At 42.3% G+C, this 26039-nt stretch overlaps 2 protein-coding genes across 2 annotated transcripts; both read right to left on the reverse strand.

Annotated features, from left to right (window-relative positions):
* Window positions 1-676: 676 nt before the first annotated feature.
* Window positions 677-11688, reverse strand: slc51a (solute carrier family 51 member A). The gene is made up of 8 exons (XM_084565759.1): window positions 11473-11688; window positions 6083-6234; window positions 5867-5940; window positions 5490-5648; window positions 4173-4284; window positions 3149-3295; window positions 2888-2993; window positions 677-2772 (listed from the first exon to the last, which is right to left on the reverse strand). Exons 1-8 carry the CDS (start codon window positions 11546-11548, stop codon window positions 2621-2623), a joined length of 978 nt encoding a protein of 325 aa, XP_084421885.1. The 5' UTR covers window positions 11549-11688; the 3' UTR covers window positions 677-2620.
* Window positions 11689-14904: 3216 nt separating this feature from the next.
* LOC311503551 (palmitoyltransferase ZDHHC20-B-like) lies at window positions 14905-25301 on the reverse strand. Its single transcript, XM_084566340.1, has 13 exons — window positions 25137-25301; window positions 23366-23392; window positions 22929-23023; window positions 22711-22831; window positions 22549-22618; window positions 22407-22439; window positions 21891-22011; window positions 20914-21046; window positions 19389-19515; window positions 18653-18742; window positions 18455-18567; window positions 18313-18366; window positions 14905-18205 (listed from the first exon to the last, which is right to left on the reverse strand). The coding sequence occupies exons 1-12, from the start codon at window positions 25252-25254 to the stop codon at window positions 18317-18319; spliced, it is 1098 nt and encodes a 365-aa protein (XP_084422466.1). The 5' UTR covers window positions 25255-25301; the 3' UTR covers window positions 14905-18205; window positions 18313-18316.
* Window positions 25302-26039: the final 738 nt, after the last annotated feature.

A 26039-nucleotide genomic window follows, 5' to 3' on the forward strand; every position in this document is an offset into this window, starting at 1 on the left:
TTATTATTATTATATACGTATTCAGGCTGTGTTCAATAATAATACATTAATATCCGATTAAAAGGCTTAAAAAGTTTGAAACGAACTAAAATATTATTATTATAATTACATTTTTAATTGGTTAGTTTCTAAATCATTAAACAGCTTGTAAATGTGATCTTTCCATTCCTTTAAAAAATGCAAGAGAAGGTATAATAATGTGTAATAACGTCTAGATGTTTTATTTTGAAGGTTTAATCTCCGAACATCCGGCCCGTCTGGGATGGTCTGACGTCTCTCTTTTCTGAACACAACGTCAATTCGAAAACGGACTCAACCGCACTTGGCCGAGGCTTGTTTATGCTCTGCGTTGATTGGCTAAAAACAAGGAAGTGACAAACGGCCTTTACCTAATTGGTCGGAGGTGTGTCAGTCAACGTCATTTACCTTAGCTTGTTTATCTGCTCAAACAGCGCTACATCTATGACATATATATACATATATATATCTACAGGCCTATATATTTCACTCCTGCATCGTTTTAGGGTTTAATGTGCAAAAAGCTTTATTTAGACAATTTGTATTCGACCTATTTTAAGGCCACGGTAATAACAAGCATGTAATGTATTAGGTGTCTACCAGATTTAGGTTTCTGCTGCCACCTAGCGACTAAAAGCTTATTTTTTTAATTAATTTTAATTAAATCTAGTTAATCCAGTCTGTCAGGGTAATTAGATAGAAAACCTCAAATAAACGACACCACAAAGAATCTGAAATATTTTTGAAATCTCATCAGTTTAAAATGCTGACAGTGTACTTAAACATAGTGATATTACAGGTCCAGTGGTGGTTACAAAGAATGTACAGTTTATCATCGTGGATGCAGTAAGGCCTGACAAAAAGAATGATATAAATAAGTGTTAAAGCCTTGTTTCAGGGTATTAAAAAAATGGAAAAACCTGCATAAATTCATATGAATTAATCTTCCTCTGACTTCTAATAAAAAAAAAACGTGTAACTATGTGTAATTGCAAAAGGTGTCTACCACCAAGCATGCAAGTCAACATGTATATAAAGTCTATTCTTCAATAATAAATCAATACTGAAGAAATGCTTAGGTTAAAAACTGCATCTCAACGTCTGAATCTTTTCCCTGTACTTAGAGTTCATGCAATTTTCTGAATCATTCTGAAGTATTTACTCCAGATATTTTCTTTGCTTGTTTCTTTTAGTGTCATAAAAAGTGAGCACCATTATAGACGTCTAAGGTTTAGACAGATAGGCAGGTGTAAGACCAGCATTCACCTGATTTTGTTCTAGGAGCAGGAGAGGAAGCGGAAGTTCTGCTCTGCTCGTTTCAGGTTCACGATTTTGATTAGCTAGCATCCTGGTGAAATCATATTGAAATTACAGACCTTTAAAACAAAAATGCTACAATACAAGCTTCTTAAAAAAAAAAAAAACAGAGGGACAAAAAAGGACACGAAGTGGATATAAGACAATTATCCAACCCTGATTCCATTGGTAAAGTACTGAATTACACAGCCATGTGAAACAAATAAGTACAGCTCATGGAAATTGTTCACGCCTTGATCCTCTTTGATACCATTAATAAAATGTATAGGTCAGCAACAGCATTACATCCAGGACATATATGACACATTTATGACAAATTCCTAAAATTAGAGGCTTTCTGATTATCAGAACCAAAAACCATGTGTCAGAGAAACCCACAGTTTTAATCACAGGATCTTCAGATGACTTTTACAGTTGTTGGAGTCAAAGTTCATGTGTCTGTAAATAGAAGAGACAAGCACACAGGTGTCCAGAGAAAGTCCTCTGCTGTCCCAAAAGAAATTTAGGACAAACTACAAAGCTTTTGGAGTAATGTGCTCCGGACAGATGAATCAGCGACAGAGTTGTTTGGCCACAGCATCCATATCCACTGACTGATACCGACAGCTTTTCATGAGAATTGCCCTTCGGTGGTGGAAATGTTATGTAATGTTCTACGCCTTAGAAAGTGGTCAGCTGGCTTGATACAACTAGGAATTCAAGGAGATTTTGAAGAAAGAGGAAATTGAAATGGAAGTGGACAAATCAACAGCATAATAGTCTCAAGCAGATGGAAAATCTACAGAGGAATGTCTCAAAAAGGAAGATATGCAGGGTTACAGAACAGCCCAGTCAAAACATAGATTTGAATCCCACTGACGGACATTTTTGCTGAGGTAAGTTATTTTTGATAAAGGCAGGGATGCTAGCTTTTGACGCCAAGGGTGTAGTCAGTTTTATCCACAGATAATACCAAAGATTTTTGTTGAACTGAAAGGTATTGTCCGAGTTTGTCACTTTAATCCATCGGCTCCATTACCAAGAAGTGTTTGCTTGTTCAAATCTGTTAAACAAGCCCCAGCTTTCATGGAATGTACTTATTTTTTCACAGAACGACGCGTAACCTGAGAGTCCTGACAAACAGCCCCGGACGGTGTTGGTGAACAAGCACAAAGTGAATTTACATATATTTCAGATTCAGATTAAATCATATTCATATAAGTGTTTTCTAATTAGATACTCGCAGAAAAGTAAAAACGGCACACACACACACACACATACACACACACACACACTCATTCAGTTCTCACGCAGACTCCTGCACTCTGACCATCTTTGTGTTTTCATTGTCATTGTCCTGTTCCTCTGCCGGTAAAGGATCGTACTGTCGCCGATACAGGAGCCGAGTCACCAGCGTGATGATGAACATCTCCAGGATCAACAGTTGCTGACTCAGCACTGTGGAGACAAAGGGCTCGAGGTCAGACGAGAAAGAGACCGCATCAGAGGAGACTTCATGTACTGAGTGGACAAACATATGGACGAGCGGGCGTATAGGCGGATGTTGACTCACTGTATCCTCTGGCTGCGGAGGAGAAAGGTGGAGCGCAACCGATGGTTCCATTCAGAGCCAAGATGTTGATGATAGCTGTCTGGAGCTGGCTCAGGATGAGCACCAGCTACCAACACAAACAAACACATGCACAATGTTATGCCTGATAAACACAATGCTTGAAACCGTAATACATAACCTCATATCTTGATAGAAATGTTTACTTAAAGCCAGCCAGGCTGTTGCTGGTAACCATGTCTCAGGGAAATTTTCGTATCTTACCTGATACATGGCGTACTTGGGGATGATCTTGATTGTTCGCAGGGTAGTCCTCAAGTGCATGAACATGATTGCTACGGGCCACAGAGCTATGATTGTCAAGATGCCCACAAATGGGTTGATCCATATTGCAGCTCCGGTAATGTTCAACTGAAACGCAGTCACATACACACACAGTAGAGTCAGGGAGTTGTGGGAGTATGTGACAAGATAAACTTGTTAGAAACCCATAAAAAATATGTTAATGGCAGAAATCCTACATTAATTATTTGTTTTATTTGTGTGTGTACGGATTCAGGTACTCAACAAAGCCATTCACTGTTTCCATCACAGTGAAGAAATGAATGAAGCTGTGCCAACTGTCTGTTACAAATTGGGTCATGCAGCAACATGCAGCCATGTGCATTTTAAGACCTGTTTAATAACACAACTAAGACCACAGCAAAAGCAGCTCTTTGATGCTCACAAGCTCACAATGGTGCTTGAGATAAATGCTAACACCTGCATGCTAATATGCTAACATGCTCATGCAATCTACAATGTTTCCTACGTTCACCATCTCAGATAGTTTAGTAAGTTAGCCTGCTACGTCATTTGATACTTTATACTTAATCGTTACTCTTTATCGTCATTGTATGAACATACAACGGAAATTCAGGTTATTTCATGTGAATGTGTTGTTAATGTGATTTCAGTGTATCATTCGGGATGGTAATGGCTCAAGGGTAGAAGGTGCTTCTAAAGAATTTAAAGGACCAGCGTGTAGAATATTGTACCACCTAGTGGTGAGGTTGCAGATTGCAATCAACTGAATACAAAGAAGTATTTTAACGCAAGGAGTTGTCGTTACAGGTGAATATACACTAATGGAAACATAATTATGAGTACTTTATTTCATTTTTGCTAATAGGTCACCCTAAATCATACACACTGGTACTTTAACTGTACAAAGCTGGGAATGTTGCACAAACACCAATTAGCAATCCACATCCATTGGGATATGCCATTGAGCATTTCTTGAACTTACGTCCGAGAGGTCAAAGTTCTTGTTTGTATAGAGGACAATGGAGAGGATGGTGAAGACAATCTTCAGGAGAGCAAACTGGAAGGAGCCCAGCTTGAGCAGGAAGAGAGACCGCCTGGAGTTGGAACAGAGGAAACCGCTTTAAGGTAGCTGTAGATTGCACAAAATGATTTGACCTGTATACGCATCCAAAAATCACAAGTACAGTACAGAATTCCCTACTGGCTAATCCTAAACTCATACTGCAGGATGTTTTGAACAATGTGCAGGATAGGCACATCTTTATTAGCTTCGGGCAGGTCACAGTTTGAACATTCTTGCACAACTACAACATTGGCAGTGACTCTGAGGCGGTTTGTGATTTCTTATAAACATACCCTAGTGTAAGTACCTGGGCATGTTTTTTCTTGACTATCAGCAGCACTGCTGCCAGCAGAACGAAGGTTTTAGAATGGGTATCTGTGCATTTGTGTTAACGGAATAGCATAGCACTGGTAACAGGCACATCTGCAGCATGCCAGTGTGCAGACATACACATTCTGTAGATTAACCAGGCAACCGGAGACACAAAAGACAAAAATAAGTGACCGCCGGCTATGTTTAAATCACACAGATCGATTAGTTAACTGTGACACATTGTGTGGACACTGTCTATGCAGCCAGAAAGGGGCATGCGGGATGACAGACAGCACGTTGCCCTCCGCCGACGGAGTTCAATGACCGGGAGTGTGTTCAACTTGTGTTCGGAGAAAAGACGCATTCTCTAATTGAGTAATGCACTCGCGTGGCCCTGTGAATTTATGTAATATTCAAATAGTCCAAAAACAATATTAAAGCCACACGAAATGATCAAAGAAGCTGCACAGAATCTGCACTCCATCAGCTTTGCAGGATGTCTCAGTCACCACCTCAGTAATGCAGGGATTACACAATATTAAATTCAGTAAATGTGAGATAAGGATTTGTCACTCCCTTCCAGTCCATGGAAAATTACTTTTCTCCACTGCTGCCTTTACATACAGACAGTTACAATGAATAAAAACTTTTGTATGAACAATTCTTTACATGCAGAAGTTCTTCCAGTCCAACAAAACACACATACGCAGACACTCTGCCAAGAATAATGGGAGCACAGATCTAAATCTCATGTGCTACATTGGAAGCTGTCCAACAAGCCGTTATCAACCTAAAGATCTAATTCTGTTGCGTGTTCATCAGAAGCTGATCACGAGCCGTGTTTAGCTCTGAAGGCAGTAAAAAGCAGGAAAGCTGAATTGATTTTGATAACCACACGCTGCTGGACGTCTCGGGAAAATTTACCGTGTGATGGCCACGTGCGGCAGGCAGGGGCAGCAGCAGCAACAAGGCCCCGTGCTGATCTTCAGCTTGTGTTTCCCGGCGCGCCTCAGGAACGCCTCGTCGCCGCCGACTTCTTCCAGCATCAGGATCAGGAACTTGAACACCACAATGGAAAAGTAGCTACGCAGAGATAAGGGGGTGAGAGACGGGAGTGATTGGCAGATAAGGGAGAGTTAAGCTTGGCACGAGAAGAACAACATCATTTGCGGGTTTCTGTAAAACTAGAATTCTATCAATTTTTCTATTGTGTGGTCTTCTGCTGCGGATGAAAGAAAAACAGATGGCCCAGTGTGATATGAAAGGTGAGTAAGGGAGAAGGGAAGGAAAAAAAATCCTACCACGCAGAGAACATATCAGTAAACATGGTGGCTTTGGGGATCCACATCGCCAGGCACGACATGGTGGCAATCACCTGAAAAACATTGGAGAGGGATAAGTACACCAGAGAGATAAATACACCAAGTAAAGATGTGGAATGTCAGTATATCTGACTACAACATGTGCAAAATAACTCATTAAGTGTGGGAAGATTGTGTTCTTAATAGTACTCTTACCGGTGCTGCCCCATTCACCCACATGATAATAGTCTTCTTTCTGGCAGGCACTTTCCTATAGAGGTAAATGCATTCCTCTATAAAGACCAGCATGGACACAGTTGCCATGAAGGTGAGGATGGAGTACAAAATGATGCCAAAAATGTCCAAACCTGGAAGGAGAGAGGGGAAATGACAACAAACGTATTTAAATTTCACATTTTTGGGATTGTGGTTGCAGAGTTTGTTCGCCAGAAACTGAAACTCAATAGGATATTTGATTCTGCTATTAAGAAAGTATGTTGTCCTAAAAGTGTTTTCTCAGGATCTGACATGTTGTAACAAAGGCCCCGGAGCTATGCTAGTGGCTCTAGGGCCATGTCCTCACTTATTAGCACTAGTATGCTGACATTTTCTAATTTGCCCTAAACTCAGAGTACCATAGATGTTGATGAGAATGTCATTCATTAGTTAAATAGCTACTGAACAAATTTACGTTTTGTTGCGTGGCAACGAAAAACTAAGAGGTTACCACTTCGCAGAATGTGTGTACCAAATTTCCCAGCTAATCTACCAATAGTTGTTGAGAAGTTCCACTGAAAGTTACTAAGGTTGTGTAGCTTGCTACATACAAGAAAAGTCAAGCGATCACAATGTAAGATATACCCTCTGCCAACCGGGAACGTGCACCAAATGTCAAGGAAATCCTTTGATAAAATAAAATACAAGAGTAAATGTCGTGCTGGAGGAGGATCATCAAAGTCAAAGGGAAATATCCATATCCATTCTGGAGTCAAATCTAACAAAGTGCGAGTTGATGAATAGGTTGCAGGTGTTTCACGGTCAATTAAACCACAGTACATCAAATGAACAAAGCAACAAGCAACCTGGTAGCCCATCACATACACGCACGCATGGACTCTCATCCACCCTGATAAGTCCAGCTACATTTCATTAACGGAAGTCATACACACAACCTGTGTCTTCTAACACATCCTTTGTATATTTGACATATTTCTTATTTCTTGCTTAGACATACACCGATCAGGCATAACATTATGTCCTAATATTGTGTAGGTCTCCTTTGTGCCTCCAAAACAGTTGTGACTCATCAGAGAATGGACATGGGGGTGTCCTGTGGTGTCTGGCAGCAGAATGTTAACCACCAACCCTCCCTATGTCAAGTTCCGACTTCCTATGTTACTGTTGCAAGGTTTGACAAACAACAGCAACGCTGGCGTCCATTCCTAAAGTAAATCACTGAAAACCTATAGACTAATAGGCGGTTTATACTTCTGCGTTAAGCTGACGCAGAGGCTACGGCGACAACGTAGAGCCTGCGCAGACCCTAGCGCCGTAACTTGACGTGCATCTCCCCAGAAATGTAACTACGCGTTGCGGCGACGCAGACCGCCAGAGCTGTGACTGGTACGCTTGGTAGTAGCAAGTAGCTTTAGCATTTCCGGCTGCTTCTCCCTCTCCGCAATTTTCGAATTGATTGTTTTGGATCAATAAAGATGGAACACATCGAGGAAAGGTTAACTGAGGAGGTTCGGAGATACAAACGTTTGTATGATTCGTCTTGGGTGAAATTTCGGCAAAAGCTTCAGTCGCCATTGTTGAAAGTGAAGCAGGAAGCAGAACAAAAATGAAGCCGACTAGCAAAAAACACACAGCGCCGACTCGCGTTTGGGCGGTGTTTTGACAGAAGGAGCCAGACTAGGTTACGGCATCTATGCGTTGGTCTTTTTTTTTTTTTGGTAATTGAACCAGCGTGTAACGCGGGATTCTGGACTTAACAGAGGGTCGGAGCCCTCTGGTTAATGTTCAGCAGACCAATCAGAAGGTCAACAGGTGGTCAGGGGGATAGCCAGGATGAGAGACGGGTATGGCCGCGAAGAAGCTCAAACATGCCACTTTGCCAAGTGAAACAGAGTAGAAAAATGATTAACCGCAATGACCAAGGCCACATCATGCTGACGAATTACAACAAGCGGGAGTATGGACAGATCCTGTAACCCCGTCATTTGATTTCTCTGCGTCAGTGTTAATTTTGGTATCGAAGATGATTGGGGAACGACCCCTTTTCCCGTAAATAAACACTGACGAGCTAAAACTGAGATCTGATGCAGAAAACTATGATGAAATGTGTGCCTGTTTCTGTTAATGAAACAGGACTGAATATTGGACATTCAATACAAAGGATGTCATCGTACGGGCCGACTGTCTTTCAAAATGTGCGTCCCAGTCATTGGACTAGATGAGGGTAGGCAATTGTAGCCTAAACCAAAACTTGCTAGCTGCAACAAACCCTGTAGCTACAAATTAGGTGGGAATAAAACAGCGCATCAACTTCCATTACGGCAAGTGAGCTAACTGTGAAGTTAAATAAGTACTTTACATGTTACCGATATCACTACGTGAAGTTACGGCCTTCTGCTGCTCTTTGTTGACTGACACGCAGAAATATAGTTCCTGAAACCTTCTTGTGCACGCTACCTCTTTTAACTCTCTGTAATGTATGCTCCAACCTTATAAATGATCAAGGACAGCACAGTAGGCTGATATCTAGTGGAGTGGAGTGTCGATACAGCCTGTTACATGGATTCAAATCTTTGCTTTAAGCTTAATTAAAATGGTTTAAAGTGAGAAAAATTCACGATTGCTACTTTGTCTGAAGACGACATATAAAATAACTGTCAAAATGAATGTTGTCACTTGCAGTTTGACAAAATGTAATAATTAAAAGTAAAAAAAATTAAAGATAAAAACACTAAAATGTAAACGACAAAAAGCTTTTCGGCCGGAGTTGTTGGTGGCTGTCATAATGAACACTGCCCTGTATTCTATTCAGACTATACCCAGCAGCTTTGAGTCACCAAAACAATGGTTTACCTCCAAGTAATGGAAACAATGATACAAAGCAGAACGGCACCAGTTGCATTTCTCGTAACCTGGTGAGCGATTCCGGAGGTGGAAATTACTTACCATGGCGTTGCGAGAAAGTAGCTGACAGAGCTAGCACAGGAAATACCTTAAGAGGCTGGCATCAGACAAGTGGCCCCCCAGACATCTCAATTACCGCTCAGGCAAATGTTTTCGACGGTGACAAAAGCTGCAGTCTCGCTTTCGACGGAACAAAACAAAGGGAAGAAGGGCTGCGCAAATGATTTCAGCACGTTACCCGTAATTGCGAGTAGGCTTCCATGTACGTCATGTATTCCCTGGAAGGCCATTGCTGGTGGTCAGCAAAACATTCTCCCAGATGTTTCCATTTTTGAGAATTCCTGTTGACATTTGACACTTTTTTCTGATGTGTTTCTTACAGTGACAGTGAATTTGTCCTGCTTAAACTGTCTCCCAATTAGTTCGGATCTTAGCCACCTGACATCTAACATGGGGAAACTGATCCAGACGGTGAAATTACACCCATGATGTAGTGGATGTCAACTTCTACCTTCAAACTCAGCCTGATTCATCTGGGGAGGAATTTCCAGATGCCTTAAAGGCAGGACATTCATCTGTGCAAACAACAATACGCAGGTGCAAACACAAAGTGGCATGCAGCTGACGTACCATTCAGTACGTACCTAGGCAAATCTTGTCTTCTAAATATAAACATACATTCATGTGAAAAATGGAAATCAGCCCCAGAGTAATAGCAAAAACCAGAAAAGCTGGTTTTTGGATATTTATCCAAAGATTTTTGGATATAAATATCCTCTGATCTAATGAAACAAATAGTTCACGCTCTCCACTATAACACAGAGTATTAACATAAAGACGTAAGCCACGGGTATTTCCTGGAATTAAATGTCAGGAAGTGTAAAAAAGATTAGTTTAACTGGGATTTGCTGAAGAGTCAGCTTCTGATTTCTAATTAAAATGTGGAAAAATGTACTTTTCTGGAAACAAATCACACACGGGCAGGGGTTTTAACCATTCTTGCTTGCCTTAACGAAGAGAAAACTACAAAAATTGAGAACTTTCAGACCTACCACGGTACACACCGACTAAAGTAGCTGTTTACTATCACCAGCTGGTGGAGAAAATGGACAGGGTTGTTTTGGGCGGCTAATGGCGCGTGCACTCAACGTCCACCCTCCAAAACTCTCCAAGCTGCGGCCCGATTCCCCCCATCCTCCAGACGACGGAGGGCCCACACATAGTTCAGACGTTCAGTCATGTTTTCCTGGACTGCCGAACGCAGTGTGTCTTTTTGATGATGGTGATGATTAGGTCCAGACCTTTCAAGATCTCGGAACAGGTCGCAGATGTGGACCCAGGATTTAGGCTAAATTAAATGGAAGCAGCAGCAGCAGCAGCAGCATTTGATTGAGGGACATTGGTGTTGAAATGGTAAGTTTCTACTCAAGCTACCAGAGGAAAGAAGAAACGGACGCAGCGGATGAAGCAACTCAGTTCATTAGGATGTCCATATGGCACGGATTAAAATAAAATATGAAACATCATTCAGAGTTTTAAACCAACCCATATGGTTATGTTGCTTAATGTCTGGCCCCATCCTTAAATCAAGACAAGACTTGTAGGAAGTGTTGGCGGCACACGAATGAAAGCTGTGACTCAAGAGACCATTCAGTCCATCAGCAAGAGCAAGCGGAGCAAGAGATCCAGCCCCATGCACTGGCTGGCTTCCCATCCCTGTGATCAGCTGATCCTGCAGTCTGTTGCTAAGGCAGCAGCAGGCTGGAGCGTGACTGGGGAACAAGTTCAGTTCAGAACTACAGACCCCTGCGACTGTGTACAAACTGTTGTGCTGACACTGAACTTGAGAACAACTCATAATGAAACTGACATGAATTAAAATGATACCCCACTCCTGGCTATTTTATTTAAATTAAAAAGTTAAGCCAATGGGCTAATCCAGCATGAGTCAGAGCCGTAAATATGGATTTACAGTAATCACACCACCACCCAAGAGAAGTGGATTAATGGATTAGTTTTGCTGAAAAGCTTTAAGACACGAGATCCCCTATATGCGCAAACACATTTGTCTGACGGTTTGAATTAATCTCGCCCTATATTTACTTGCTTTCATCACCTTAAACTGGAGTCAGTGGACCAGAGCTTTAGAGTCTTAGTCCTAAAGAAAAGAGGGAGCATCCACCTTAATTTGCTAGAGATCGCCTGCCTGCGTCCAACAATGCGTGCAACCACTTTCTATGGGGACTTCTGTCAATGAAGAATTAAGAAGGCCACTGAATGGCATCGGGGTAAAATCATTTCCCATGGCCGACGTTAGGTCGCTGGGCACACGGCTGTAGAGCAGTAGAACATTTAACACAAATCCAAATTCCTAGGGTGCCACAGAGAAGCTCATCATGGACAGAACTTGGGGCGGATTGGTGGCAGCAGTTCAACAGCCCGACCCGAAAACCCGTTGTACTCACCGAGGATGATCTCGATGGCGAATGGAGGGCTGCCAGTGCAGCTCGGGTGAATGGTTCGGTTGGTTGCATTACTCATTTTTACAGATCAATTTGGGTTTTCCAGTTATCTCTAGGTCCTGTTCACATCCACAGACCCGCGGTGCGTAAAAGTCGGGAGCCGCGTACTTTCTTCTTCCCAGTGATGCCAAGAGCACCCTCAGACTTTTCACGAAGAGATATATGCCTCTCGGGCACCTCCATACACTTGTTGTAATGACAGGACCCCGCCTCTCTCTCACTGGGACGGTTCTGAGTAGACTACAACCAATGAGGTAAGTGCCATTTTAACTAGTCGTGTCATTTTCTATTTGTTATTTTAAAAAACAGAAGCGCACCTAATACTTTTGCCACTCTTATTGGCACATTTTACTCGAATTTTACGACTCACTGAGGTGATGGAAAAACGCCAAATCTGATTATTTCTGTGTTTATTTTGCCGCAGCGGAGCGTGTTGCGCCATACCGGGAGGTACTTTAATAAATCTGCGGTCTGTACTTCTAATTTGGGAATATGTGGTCGCGTATGACAACTTTACCGAGCCAAACTATGACATTCTCGGACTGAACCCAGGCTCTTATTTAATTCAGGGAAGTTTTAGATCACTACGCAGAGCCCTGAGTGCTGTGGAAATGATTCAAAAGAGCAAAAGAGGCAAGTGCGCGAAAAGAAAAAAGAAAACAGATCTGGAGCAGCAAACGCCTCACATGACGATACCCCCTGTTCATGTTGCTATGGGAACTGGAGGGGCATGTGACGCGAGGGTTTGTGTTGTGTAGGCTAAAGCAATGCCCCCCCTCACATAACACACACACTTAACTCTGTTAAACTCCCCCCTGCTCCTTCACGGAGACCAGACTGAGAAGAGAGAGTTGTGTCTTGACCACATTTGTCTGATCCATCATTATTAGTTGGGAACAAAAACAGAAGGAAAAACTACCTTAATCTAAGTGAAAGTAAGTGTTACATTACATTACAGTTCAGTTTGATGATATTTGAACAGAAGTCTTATCTGATATTTTCAGGATCTTGTGGCTGTGGTCACTTTTGGGGCCCAGTCATTTAGTGTCCAAGCTTTAATGTTTGTCAAATCACCCTGTTTGGTCAGACAAACCTTGACTCTACAAGGTTAAAATAACTTTAACGTTTACAGATGAAAAGTTTTCAGCCTTGAGCTGCATGTACGGGCCCATCTAACTGATGATTAAAAGGGATGTCCGGGGGAGAAGGGGGGCATAAAAACAGTCATACATACTTAGATCTCAGATCATGTAACCAATATTATACATTCTCTATTGACTGTTTCCTATGACCCATCTCCATCCGACCCTGCCATGAATCATTTTAATCAAGTCTGAGCAACTTTCTGTCAAGTCTGCTAACATCAGGGCACACCTTCGCTCCCATTTGTTCTTTGTGGCCTGTAGACGTCAGGACTGATATGTCCTAACTTGGCTGCCTCTTAAGACGCTGACGAAAACGATCCACGAGCCGAGAAGACAGAATCTCAGCCACGACTTGTTTGATTGAACTGTTTGGGCAAATCTCTCACGCCACGTCGTCTCAGGCTGAGACGCCTCTGAAAGATAAAGTAATAGCTCCTGAGAACTCCTTGGTTAATGCTGCGGGACCGTTTCTGGCTCGCATCTGGAAACCAGACGCTCAGATTAAAGTTGATTTGGATGCAGCGTTTCAGGCAGTTAGGTATGTTTGTAGAGCCTGAATCCAGTATCACTGCCAAATAGCTATCTTTTCAACGGATGAACTACCCAACGGTCATCAGTGAATCTGTAGCTGCTTTGGCGGTCATACTTTCCTGTTTACTTTTCCTGGGAAAAAAATAAAATAAAAATACCCAGATGTCATCACCTTGGGAGCTTAGAATTTGGAGGTTGCTAAAGAAGCTCTGTGGAACAGATGTGATACGCGTTGCACTTTACCAGCTTGCAACGGCAGAGAAATTTTAAGAGAATCACGAGGAAGTGGACGGGATGAGCAACAACTGACAATCTGAGCAGCGGGGGTCATGGGCCCGAGTGTCAGGAAGATAGCGAAGGTCAATGTGCTGCTCGGTGCCTGGATCTACAAAGAATGTTGACTCTGATGCAAAGCAGTGTTGACTGTACCAAATCGGTGTCTTCTTCTGGCAGCACAAGGCTACACATGGCTAACCATTAAGCAGCGCGCTGTTACTACATCTCTGTGTAACTTGCATCGAGGCGCGTTTTTCGTTCCAGGAATTCAGCGCATACCGGAGGCCTGTTTCACAAAAAAACCCCAAAAAACGATTAGATACACACAGATTGCAACCATCAACAACAAATAACAAATGATTGTCATTTTAAAAGTCAATGAGGATACCAAACATATTGTTGTACACTCCTGTAATACACAATCAGCGCTCAGATATGCGATGCATTGCCCATTCTATTCAGGAGTGAAGCCACATTAGCCTCGTTCACACCTGGTGTTAAAGGGGAGCTACTGTTTTTTTTTACAACCTGGACCTCATTTCTGGCATAAAATACGATCGTTTACTCACCCATATAACTTCTGTGTAATTTGTAGTCATTCGGGAGATGCTGCTACGGTTCGTCCGCAACCTCAGAATCGGAAAAATATTCAGCCATGTTGCAAAAAAACAGCAGTAGCAAATTACAGGTCGTGGGTGCGTACGGCGCTCAGAGATGACATCATCCAGGTCAGAAGACATCATCCGGGGTCTGTAGGTCAATCTACAGACCCCGGATGATGATAACAGGTAACTCCGGACTCAACGGGGAATAGCACTAGCGTATCATAAAAAAATATTGGTGAAATGAACGAGTTTCGCGGCAGATAATGGGTTATTTCGAGGCTGCGTTTCGGTGCCCCAGTCACTTCCACTATATGGATATACGCTGATCTCCCGAATGACTACGAATTACACAAAAGTTATATCGGTGAGTAAATGATCGTATTTTATGCTAGAAATAAGGTCCAGGTTGTAAAAAACAGTAGTTCCCCTTTAACATGCATCTTGGGATATCCAATCAAGTAAGTTTGTTCACACCTGGTGTTTGAGCAGCTTGAGTAATCCACTTGCAAGTGAGCAGTGTGTTTCTGTTCACACCCGGTTTTAAACATGCATCCTGGGTGATCTGATCACAAGTGGGCAGCTTTAAGCACGTTTGCTCACACCTGGCATTAAAATGCACCTCTAGTGATCAGATCTCAGTTCAACACTCCAAAATAAAAAAAACATCGCCGTCATGAGTGGCACCGTCGTGATCAGATCACTGGGTGCAAACGGGGCTGCTGGCAAGAAAACAAACAAAAAAAAAAAAAAAAACACCCCACAGCACTCGAGATCTACTTATGATTAAGGGGAAACTCCGCTGTATTTACGCATCACAGACAAGTTTAAGTTTTTGTGCGGTTCTGAAGAGAGCTGCGCAAAATCTGATAAATTCCCACAGCCTGATTTTTTCAGCCGCGACTGAAAACAAATGAAAAGCGTGGGTGTTTGCCAGACATCTGCAGCTTGCTGCTCACCCCTGCTAAGTTTAGAGAGCCTTGAGGTTACACAAGCCTACCAACAAGCTTGAGCATTGTGTGAGTGTTGCATTGTGGGTAAACTATGTGGCAGGTTTTGACAAGGATGAACGCACAAACTCAAAAAAAAAACATACAATATCCATGTTTCTGCTTGATTTCGACGAGTACAACACGCCAAACTGCAGTGCTGAAGTCAAGCCCGGCTGGAGGTTTAAAAAAAACATTTATTGTTATTTTCACGTTAATTGGCATGTACTTCATTCACAAAATAGGAACGGTAAAATTAATCAGACAAGAAAAATATATATGTTGTCTTTTTCTTACATTATCAATATATATATATACATACACACGTTGTAAAAGAGGACATTATAACCAAAAGAAACCAAACTGTAGCAGTAAGCAAGTTATGATAGGCTACATCTGCGCTGTGAACACAGGTGCAGCGTGTTGTCAGTCTAAAAAAAAAATAATAATAATCCAAAAGAATAACTGAAATTAGACTGAAATTTAAAGATCCTTCTTCCAGGAGTTTTTATGGCTTCATTTTTAAAGTTGAGACAGAGTAAAGCTAATTTAAATCATGACACACTTAGCTATAGTTGAACAAAAAAAATAAAAATAAAAAAAAAATCCTAATGTCCTTTATATCAACACAATCCCCCGTTATCACAGAAGTCAGGCGCCATGCTTTTTGAGCATTAGTCAGACAGTTATGTATGATCACAGACATGTAAAAATCTCACAGAGGCATTTCTCCCAAGACAACAACATTACAAAAAAAACACTCACTTAAGCGTTACAAAATACAGGCGCACTTTAGTCTCCAGGCCAAACAGCCCAGAGAGAGAATATAGGCAATGTGTAAAACAACAAGACGACAGGTCCAACGTTTCAGAATCAGTGGCTGCAAGTGGTACAAGCCAGGCTCCTCATACATGATACAAAACGTCTTTTTTTTATTTATTCTTTTTTTTAATTTTCATTAAATGTTTAATTGTACGGTTTAGAAAAGATCCACACATGATCAGACCATACCTTTTTCATGATCTCCAACAGTAATTTAATTCTGCCACTCTGAGCTCTAACCACAGTGTGATTATACAAATATCCCCCAATCAACTGCTTTGTAATTAGAAACAGACTCGGGCTCAGGCGTGACTGGGGGGGATACAAACGTAAACGTAAAGTCCAGAGAGAGGGCTGTTCTTAACGCGCCATTATTCAATCCAAAGCCCTCACGCTTCCGTCTGTGGCGCATTCAGCACAACTGTGACATGATTACTGACCATAACTCCCTCCACGCGGTAGAAACAGCTGTAAACTTGTTCGTCACCAGGGTCTGCTGGGATCTAGTTAGTGGGAGGCTTGTCCAGCAACGGTCAAGGGATGAGATTAGACATGTGAGACGGGAGTTTGATGTGAATCAGAGCGACTGTGAGAACACATCTGGGAACAGGGTGGATCTCATTCATGTATTTTTGGTAATACTGACAAATACGTGATATGAGTGACTGAATGTTTTTTCTCATCTTTACAGTTTTCGCCTGTTCAAGCTCATGGACAGAGAGCTGATTCCACGTGTCTACGGTGTCGAAAACGAGCACAAGCTGTATTTTACAATTAATAAGAGGGGTTCAATTCACTTTCAAATTAAATCTGGATGAAATCAATGCATATTAATTGGATATTAAGAAAATCTTATTCTGAGAAAAGACGCACCTGCAAATTAGACTGAAAGTGAACTGAGCCCTGAGTCAGAGGATGCTGAAGGGCAGATAAGGGCAGATAACTTGTCGCCACCTGCTGGTCAGCACTGTAATTGCAAGGACATCATGACCCAACAACAGGTAGGCGCGACACACAAAGGTTGTAGAAAATATTGCGACCCACAATATCTGATAAACACAGTTTGGTTAAGATGACGTCAGCCAGTGAGGTTTAGATAAAGCTAGAATGCTGTAAACAGTTCAGGTTCAGAGGTCAGAGCTCCTGATAGGCCAGCCCTTATTTGGCAACGACTGTTGGTGTCTTCGTAAAGGTTGAAACACTAAGCGGTAGAAAAAGAAAGAAAGAAAAAAAAAAAAAAAAAAAAGAGCGGTGGACTCTGCAGGTTAAGAATCACTGATCAGACTCAGATATTGAGAGATGTTGCACATAGCGCTGTGTGAAACACATCACTTGGGTTAACCATTCCGTTTTTAAGCAGCATGTTTGAACACAAGTTAGCCACAAAAGCCACGAAGCAGCTTATTTTTAGTCTGTTAATGCTTCTGAAAAAGAAAAAAAAAAAAAAATATATGACTGCCACTTCAACTGCTACACACAATCTCTCTCCGTCACACACGCACACAATACGCCATAAATCACAAGATCATCCATCATCGTACATAGGATGCTTTTTGGAGATGATAGAGGAATAAAAAGAAAAGCAGCAGCACGTTTCTTTTTTTTTTCTCGATGGACACTGATAATCTACAAAGTGCAAATGCTCCATCTTGTGCTCTGATATCCAAAACGCCACCCAAAACCCGGCACAGTCCACTGAACCGTGCAGCAGAGTCCCCTGTACGATAGTCCAGGTTTCGGTGGGAAACATCCATCTCAAAAGGTGCGGACCATAAATACGCTCCATCTCCAGCATTATTAGTTTAAAAAAAAAAAAAAAAAAAAAAAAAGCACAAATAAACGATCCATCTCCACTGCATGTGCTGCCTTTCTAAAAAGATGAAATGTTCGTAACCGATGAACTCTTCACTGCAGATTTGTGCCTACAAAGTAAGTCTTGGTGCAATCTGAAAGCTTTTTGGCACAAAAAAGTAGATTCCGTCCAGATTTTCTTCCATCAAAAAAAAGCTTCACTTGTGATGGGGGAAAAAAAAAACTGCACAAGAAAATATGTATATGTGTGAGTGTTGGTGTGACTGGGAACAAGCTTGTATCACGTTTTTCGGGGGTAGCTACGAGATGTGTTGATGACACTGCATGCGAAAACACCATAAATGCATTAATGCGCTGTGATGGGCAATTGGACAGCATTTCCATAGTTACTCTGAATGGGCCTGGGGAGATGTGGTTCCACTGGGGGACTGTTGCCATGGCGATGAACTAAACTGCTGCGTTGGTTAAGGCATCATATTAGATGACTGAGGTGTTTCTCCTGTGGCAGAGCAGGCACAAAACAAATGGGCACGTCAAATTCAATTCACCTGTTTGGTGTAAAAACATCTGCACCAAGAGACATCACATGGAGCGCTACATCAGTACCTGGTTAAGACTCGCTCTCCATGGAGATTGTGATGGTTTCACTTTCACTTTCAGCTGTGAAGCCAAACAGAAAATGTGATAAGGCAAGAGTTGCGAGTGTAAATTCTGCCAGTGAATTATTATCGCCCTCGCTGGAGCTCACCTGATTTGAAGGTGTCGTTAGGCAGATGGTCGGAGACATTGTTGGCATGCTGCTCGTTGCTCAGGAGGCGATTCTGTGACTCGCTCAGAGGGCTGACAGCGGCGTCGGCAGTGCTGGAAAAATAAAACTCCCGTCATTTTCCAGAGCGTGGCAGCTCTTTAGAGCCTATTGTCGAATGACATCTTATTGATTTATCACCTTTTATTGGGCTCTGGGTGCAGAGTCACCGTGGCCTGCTCTACGTCAGCATTGACCAGCCGGGTGGGGAACGTCAGACCATCTCCCTGACTGCAGAAAACAAGGAGGAAACATTAGGAGACATTTCCACAAGAGGTGCAGCAAAAGTTACCAGATAATTAGAAGGAGGAGACCCACAGGTCTGTACAGAAGACAAGAACAGCCGTGCTTGCTGTTACCTCAAGATAAAGATAAATGCTATTTTTCTCATGATAACAGGTTAATCGTTTTGTTATCACATGAAAATTAACTGTTATTTCCTTCTTTCCTTAAGTGACAAAGTCTGCATGAGAGAGAGGGCCACTCTAACATTCAGATCAGTGACAGGCCTCTCAGGAGAAGACTGGCCTGGCTGTCTGGGTTTCAACAGTTCAGTTACGATTGCTCCCCAGCAGTCGTGATGGTAATACAAAGGGCTGACCTCAAGTTTTAAGTTCGCCCATGAGCTCAGTGAGACAAAAGACATTTTCTCCTGGTAAATGATCTCAATATCTCAACAGATATATCAATAAAAAAAAAGGTCAACACGGTCATTCTTGGCTTCTGTAGGTTCACACTCTTAATAATCTTAAGAATAAATGTGTCAGTTTTTTCTGTCATTTTACCACAAGCCAAATGATGTTGTTAAAATCCAACCCCAAATTCAAATCTTAGCATGAATCCGGTATCGACAGCTCTGTTAATCCACGACTTTTACCTGGTGAAGACAGGCAGCAGCCAGTACTTCTTCTGGTCACCAAAGACCTGAGCGATATTCTTGCGGAAACCCAGAGAGAAGCCATTCTTATCAGAGCCTGTCCTGAAGACCGGCGCTCTGAAAGCCTCTGCAGAGAGGAGCAACAGAGAGGATGGACGAACAAATGAAGGAGCCATTTATGAAAAACTAAAACAAGTAAACGTAATGCAACCAAACACCAGAAAAGGACTACAGACAGGAATCTATTATACACTGCTCAAAAATACAAATGAACACTTTTTGAACACAGAGTATAGAATCAAGTCAATTAAACTTCTGTGATATTGATCTGGTCAGTTCGAGTAGCAGCGGGGGTTGTTAATCAGGTGCACTAGAGGGTCAACAATGAGACCACCCCGAAAACAGGAATGGTTTTACCAAGTGGAGGCCAAACACATCTTCTGTCCTCATCTTTTCTGATTGTTTACACTAGATTTACACTAGATTTGGCTGGGGTCAGTGTTACTACTGGCAGCATGAGGTGATACCTGGACCCTACAGAGGTTAAAGAGGCAGTCCAACTCCTCCAGGAAGGCACATCAATACATGCTACTCCAAGAAAGTTTGTTGTGTCTCCCGGCACAGTCTCAAAAGCAAGAAGGAGATTCCAGGAGACAGACAGTCACTCAGTGAGTATGAGCACTGTCAGAGCCCTATAAAATGACCTCCAGCCAGTCAGTGGTTTGAATGTTTGACCAAACATGGGCCCTGTGCTCACTGCCCGCCACCATGGAGCTCAAAAGGCATTTGCCATAGAACAACAGAATTGGCAGGTCCACCACTGGCGCCCCTTGCTTAATGAGAGCAGGTTTTGCTGGTGCAGTGGGTCTTGGGTTCCTCCTGGTGCACGATCTTTGCTCAGCCTCATGTGGCAAGAGCATGCAGAGAATTCCTGGAGGATGAAGGAATTGATACCACTGACTGGCCCCCACGCTCGCCTGACCCAAATCCAATAGCAATAACACCTCTGAGACATTATGCATCTGTGTATCCAACGCCGTCAAGCTGCACCTCAGACTATCCAGAAACTCAGTGATGTCCTGGTCCAGATCTGGGAGGAGATACTCTAGGACGTCATCAATCATCTCATAAGGAGCATGCCCCACCACTGTCAGGCGTACATATAAGCATGTGGGGGCCATACAAACAACTGAGTATGATTTTGAGTTGCTGCAATGACATTTCAGCTAAATGGACTATCCTGCCGCATCATTTTTTTTACTTTGATTTTCTGGGTATCACTGAATTCAGATTGCTGTACAGATATACAGCATGATTTCTTTCCCCATTGAGGTCTGATGTGTTTTCAAATGGTTCCTCTAATTATTTTGAGCAGTGTATTTAGACAGCTATAGTTATTAGTTATTCTAGTATATCTAGTTATTTCAGGTTTTCTTCTTGCACATCACAAGTTAAAAGCGACACAAACTAGAATCAGAGAAATGTTGACCAACTGCTGAATGTGCCACGTGAGTGCGTTTGTTACCTATGGTGGATCTGTTCTTCCCTACGAGCCAGAGGTGGTAGCTGAAGAGGGACAGAATACTGATGCAGAACATGGCCGCCACAAAAAAAAGAAACAAGACATGGAATTTGGCGTGAGTGTCTGGCAGCTCATTCTGGGGAAGAGACGGGGAGAAGAGGAGAGCGAGACAGGAATCAATAACAAATTCCCACCGAGCGTATTCACGGAGAGGAACAGCAATAAGAGAGAGCTGGTAAAACAAATACAGAGAAGAGTTTCGCGTGAACCACGTCACTGCATGCACATCAAGACAAGAACGGTGGGGATGACGATGAGGCACCGCGACACTAAACGCTTCGGGGGACTGTTGGGTTACCTTTGGGCAGTTCTCTGCCGATTTCCTCCGGCAAAGCTTTAGTACAAACAGAAACAAGACTGGTTAGCGAGAACAGGAGAGAACAGGCAGGAGAGGAGGGAGGGGGCACTTAGAAATCAGGAGGCAAACACAAGTCAAGGCCAAAGTGGGTGAAAGGGGGGAAACAAATGAAAGAAGTGGGTGAATGAACAAACTGTGCCCAGAATGGAGAGAACAAAGGAATGAAAGAGGAACAAGTGAGAGGATATCAAAGGGGTGCTGCTACAAGAGGGAAAGCACGAAAAAAACAGAAAAAGAGGGGAGGTGTTTGCGGCAGTGCTGTGACTGACGGCTCTGATAGTGGCGATAGACGGAGAAAGAAAAGAGAGCGATCAGAGAACAATGATCCAGTGTGAGGGAGCTGGGGATAACAGAAGAGGAAACAGAGAGGGGGTCAGCGGGTGAAGGGTGAGAGAGGACAGAGAAAACAGAGGAGCAGCGCAGGGGAGGTCAGCGCCATGCACAACCAACTCAAGGGATGCTCGGCCCGGCTTTGACGCACGACCGAAATCTGCATCTGCATCACACATTCGCGGCACGCCGGGTGTCAGTGACAGCGAGACGCCTGTGCACCGTTACTCACTGTCCAGAACTTTATGAAATACTGCAGAACCGTGGCGGCAATGAACAAACAGTACACCAGCGAGTAGGCCAGGAAGAGGATGAAGAACTTGTAGTTGGAGAATCCGACGCAGTTGTTCACCCTGCAGACACACAAAGGGTGACACTTGGCAGCACGTCCTCCGAGTACAAACCATATCAAGCTCGACTTTACAAAAGGCGGAGGTTTGTTCCCGCAGTCAGGTAACACAGAACAAATAGATTACTTTCACTGGTTAATATTTAAATATTGTGCCTCCAAGGTGAGGTGTGCATTACTAAGCGTTTCCAGACCCGCTTTGGCGAGACAAAACATGTTTAATCCTGGCATATTTAACATCATTAAGTCCTCAAACCAGTTGAGAACAAATAAAAAAAAGTTTCCTCTTGTTTGACAAGCGATTTAAAGTATTAGCTGATCAGATCCGCGTGTCAGACTCAGAGTGAATCATATCATCCTATTTCAGAAATATAAAAACAGAGAGTAGGTCTTGCATACCAGGGACAGTGGTGGTCCATCTTCAGCACACACCTAAAACACACAGCGAAAGGACAGAGAATGGGAAACGACGGATTAAAAACAGGAACGCGTTTTAAAAGAGAACATGAAAAATGACTCGTCTGAGGTACGCTTTTCTTACATGTCACACGCGGAGCAGTGATGACACCGGTCAGGCTTGATAACTTGACAGCGGTCACAGTAACGGATTGCTGCATCACAACAACACAACATCACGACGGGAGAAACCCACACATTCGTTCATTCTCATTTACATTCGCGTGACACGGACGGACGTACGTACCCCCGGCGCCTGTGCGGGTGTACAGAGGCAGGCTGGTGGCAGCTCTCCACAGGATCTCTTGCTGGGACTCCGGCCTGTCCTCCTTCTCATAACGCTCCTTCTCAGCCTTGGGCAGGCAAAACTGAAGAGAAGAGAGCGGCATGCATTTTTTAACACGCTCAGAGGGCTGGTTTTATTGCAAAAAAAATAATAAGCGGGCTTGTTTTGGAGAAATATACCTCTTTGGAAGGGTTGGCAGGGTTGGTGAAGATGGTCTTCCAGTAAGACCATACAAACATGATGAAAAAGAGGTGGAAGAAGATCAGGTAGACGACTGGGAAGGAAAACACCATTACGATCAAAACACACCCAGTCGGAAAAGCGCGCTGAATGCAAGCAGAGATGAGGATACGCCACAGTTTCTTGGCTAAAAGAAGACCATCTACATAGTTAATTAATGAGAAAGCTAAATAGCTAATGCTGAATGAGGTGGAGCTGCTGGGCTTCAGGCAGGCGAGCCTCAGCACTTTGAGAGGAAGCGCGTCTCGTGTGCCAGCCACTTTTTTTTTTAGCCAAGCACATTTCAACAGCGATTATCCTCATAAGTAGAAAAATGGCTCCACTTCAGTTCACAGTGGAATAAATAAACAATGTTTCGATCTGCGGGGGTACTTACTCTTCTCTCCTATACTGGGGATGGTGACTGTAGGAGATAAAACGGAGAAAATCAATGTTAATATCAATTAAACAGAGGCCGTTATAGGGTGTTTTTGTACAGTCAAATTCTAGGCCAATACAGATGCTTAAAATAACAATGAAGTCGACAGTTACTGCCAACAATGTCATGCTGCAGAAACTAAAGTCCATTATCAAAAAGCACAAATTCAGTCACAGAATTGACGTACAAACCTTTGAAAGGACATTAATTCCTCTTATTTCATGGCAAAGATTCTTTTTGTGAGGAACAACCGTTTCAAAAGCCTCGAATACAAGCTCCACAACTCAATGAGAATTCTGTAGTACTTGCATGACCCGATAAAAAATTATTTCGGTGAAGCGTAAATGCAATTAAACGGAAATGTAAACGCGATTTGAATAAATATGAACATAAATAGGGATGGCCAAGTCAGGCTGGAAGTAAGCAACTTCTACCTTCTATTGACTGATCTCAAACTCAGTCCTATGCAGGTCTTATATTCTCATTTGGGCCGGAAAACTATTTTGCAAGAACACAATTAATGACAAAGTCATCAAACCGGCCTATTTAACTGTCTGCGAGCTTTTTTAACCCTCACCCATCATCTCACTCAGTAAACACAGCGTGGCCACGCAAACTGTAAATTATCTGAACTCTCTCATGTCTTTTTTTCTTCTTTTACCAAGGTCCATAATGAGCTGCCATGTTTGAATTATGGCCTAACGCGGACAAAGAAATTTACAACGCAGTAGTCCTGTGAAGTCTCAATCATCAAGGGCGTTGGTATATCTATAAAAAAATAAATAAAAACTCTAACGAAACTGCACCAAAGAGGCCACTTTAATGACTGGTGAAACACAAACTGCATCTGATGAAGGAAAACTTTCTCTAATAACCCTTGGATTTGTTTTGTTTGTTTCCTTGTAAACGTTATATCTCTCCAGGAAGCTATGACTCCTTCTGATGAGAAACGGTATGAGGAAGAAACACCACTGCTTCTAACTCTAAACACACCGAGGCCTTTTAATGTGTAAGGCTGCGATCAAACCTCATTGATCCCTTGCCCTTATTTCACAGCCTAAATAATTGATCCAGACGTCCTGGATGGAGTTTACAAAAAATTTGCACTAATATTAGAGATTTCCTAACGCTGACAATAAATTCTGTGGGTTATACTTGTGATGTTAATGGAGAGAAAAATAAAAAAAAAAACTAGTGAAAAATAGAATTCACTGTTGAAGCACATCAGCTCACCTCCGTTTAAATATAATTTCTTCCATTTTTAAGGCAAAACTCATGCAAGGTAACATCAACTCTTAAATTCTTTAAATGCTCCAGAATAATTAAAGGTCCCAGAAGTCTAATTAGAGGGAAGGTATGTATGAATGTCTGTGACCAGGCAGCCAGATACCGTTTAGTTGGCGTTTTAATTCTCCATCCAGACTCTGTTCAGCTCGACACAAAACCACCAAGACGAGGCGGGCGGCTTCCCAAACAGCACGGCGAAAGTTTTCCCCCTCCCAAAACCCATTCCCACCGCAAAACAATTCGACCCAAAGCGATGGCAGCTATCAGATAATTTGCCCCGTGTAGGTTTTTGGAGAGGCTCGCCAGCACCTTTTGTTGAGCTGCAGTCCGTTTACTTCCTGCTGGCCAGCGGCGGCTGAGCGTTCGTGCGGACCGCACAATGAAAACATGGCCTTTAGAAGGCTACAGAGGGGCCGCGGACGGCTCAAAGACGGATACTCACTTATACAAAGCTCCACCACGTAAGCGTAATAGGACCAGCAGACGACCAGGGCGATAAAAATCACAGGTATCCATGCTAAACCCCGTTGACAGCATCTCAGTACGTGTGTGGGCGCCATCTTTCTCCCTCTGCTGGGGAAAAGGGAGTGTCGGCTGGTGACGTCACTGGAGCGGAACGAGACAGGATGTGGTCTGATCGATATTAGAAATAAAATCAATACTAGCATCTGTACCCTCGAAAGATACACACATTTAATATACATACAAACATGACTAACTAATACGAATCAAGCCTTTATGTTATTGAATATATACTTTGAGTCTGAGACAAGCATTTCTCTAATCTATATATATATATAGATTTTAAATATATATTTTATCATCTACTATTGACCTATGGTTAAACGTCTGTCACATTTGTATTTATTAATTTTATTTTTTTGTGTCTAATTAATTTTTATTAATATTTTACGTGATGTTTTGTACTGATATTTCTGATTGGTTTGTAAATAAAGTTACAAAAAAGTTATTGCCATATACGGTCTTTATACCCAATAACGCCAAAAGCTATTACGTTTGCTGAATATATACTTTATTGTCTGTTAAGCACATATCAGATAATATGGGAAATTCACTTCCTGATATCTACTTGGAATTATTTACCTATGGCTGTCACTTTTTAGTTTATTCATTTTTAACGAATCATTTATTTCTACTAATATTTCAAGCGATGTGTCTGATTTGTAAATAAAGTCACAAAAGATATCAGCGTTACGTGGCCCAGAAAAAAATAAGTAAACCCCAACCCTGTTAATAAACAGATAAATATATGTAATAACCCAACATAATGTTACATGTTGCGTAACTTTGCTTATTTAATAAACTGCATTACTAAGTATTTAAA

The sequence above is a fragment of the Chelon labrosus genome (assembly GCF_963514085.1).
Source record: "Chelon labrosus genome assembly, chromosome: 18".
NCBI classification, from domain to species: domain Eukaryota; kingdom Metazoa; phylum Chordata; class Actinopteri; order Mugiliformes; family Mugilidae; genus Chelon; species Chelon labrosus.

Bases quoted from the DNA above. Each gene is read 5' to 3' on its own strand.
- slc51a (XM_084565759.1), bottom strand. From the start codon at position 11,548: ATGAGTAATGCAACCAACCGAACCATTCACCCGAGCTGCACTGGCAGC. The intron at 5,649-5,866 runs GTAGGATTTTTT...ATCTCTGCGTAG, and splicing joins ACTGATATGTTCTCTGCGTG to CTACTTTTCCATTGTGGTGT. The intron at 3,296-4,172 runs GTAAGTTCAAGA...ACTGCGTTTCAG, and splicing joins AGAACTTTGACCTCTCGGAC to TTGAACATTACCGGAGCTGC.
- LOC311503551 (XM_084566340.1), bottom strand. From the start codon at position 25,254: ATGGCGCCCACACACGTACTGAGATGCTGTCAACGGGGTTTAGCATGG. The intron at 23,393-25,136 runs GTGAGTATCCGT...TATCTCCTACAG, and splicing joins CGTGGTGGAGCTTTGTATAA to TCACCATCCCCAGTATAGGA. The intron at 22,619-22,710 runs GTACGTACGTCC...GTTGTGATGCAG, and splicing joins CACCCGCACAGGCGCCGGGG to CAATCCGTTACTGTGACCGC.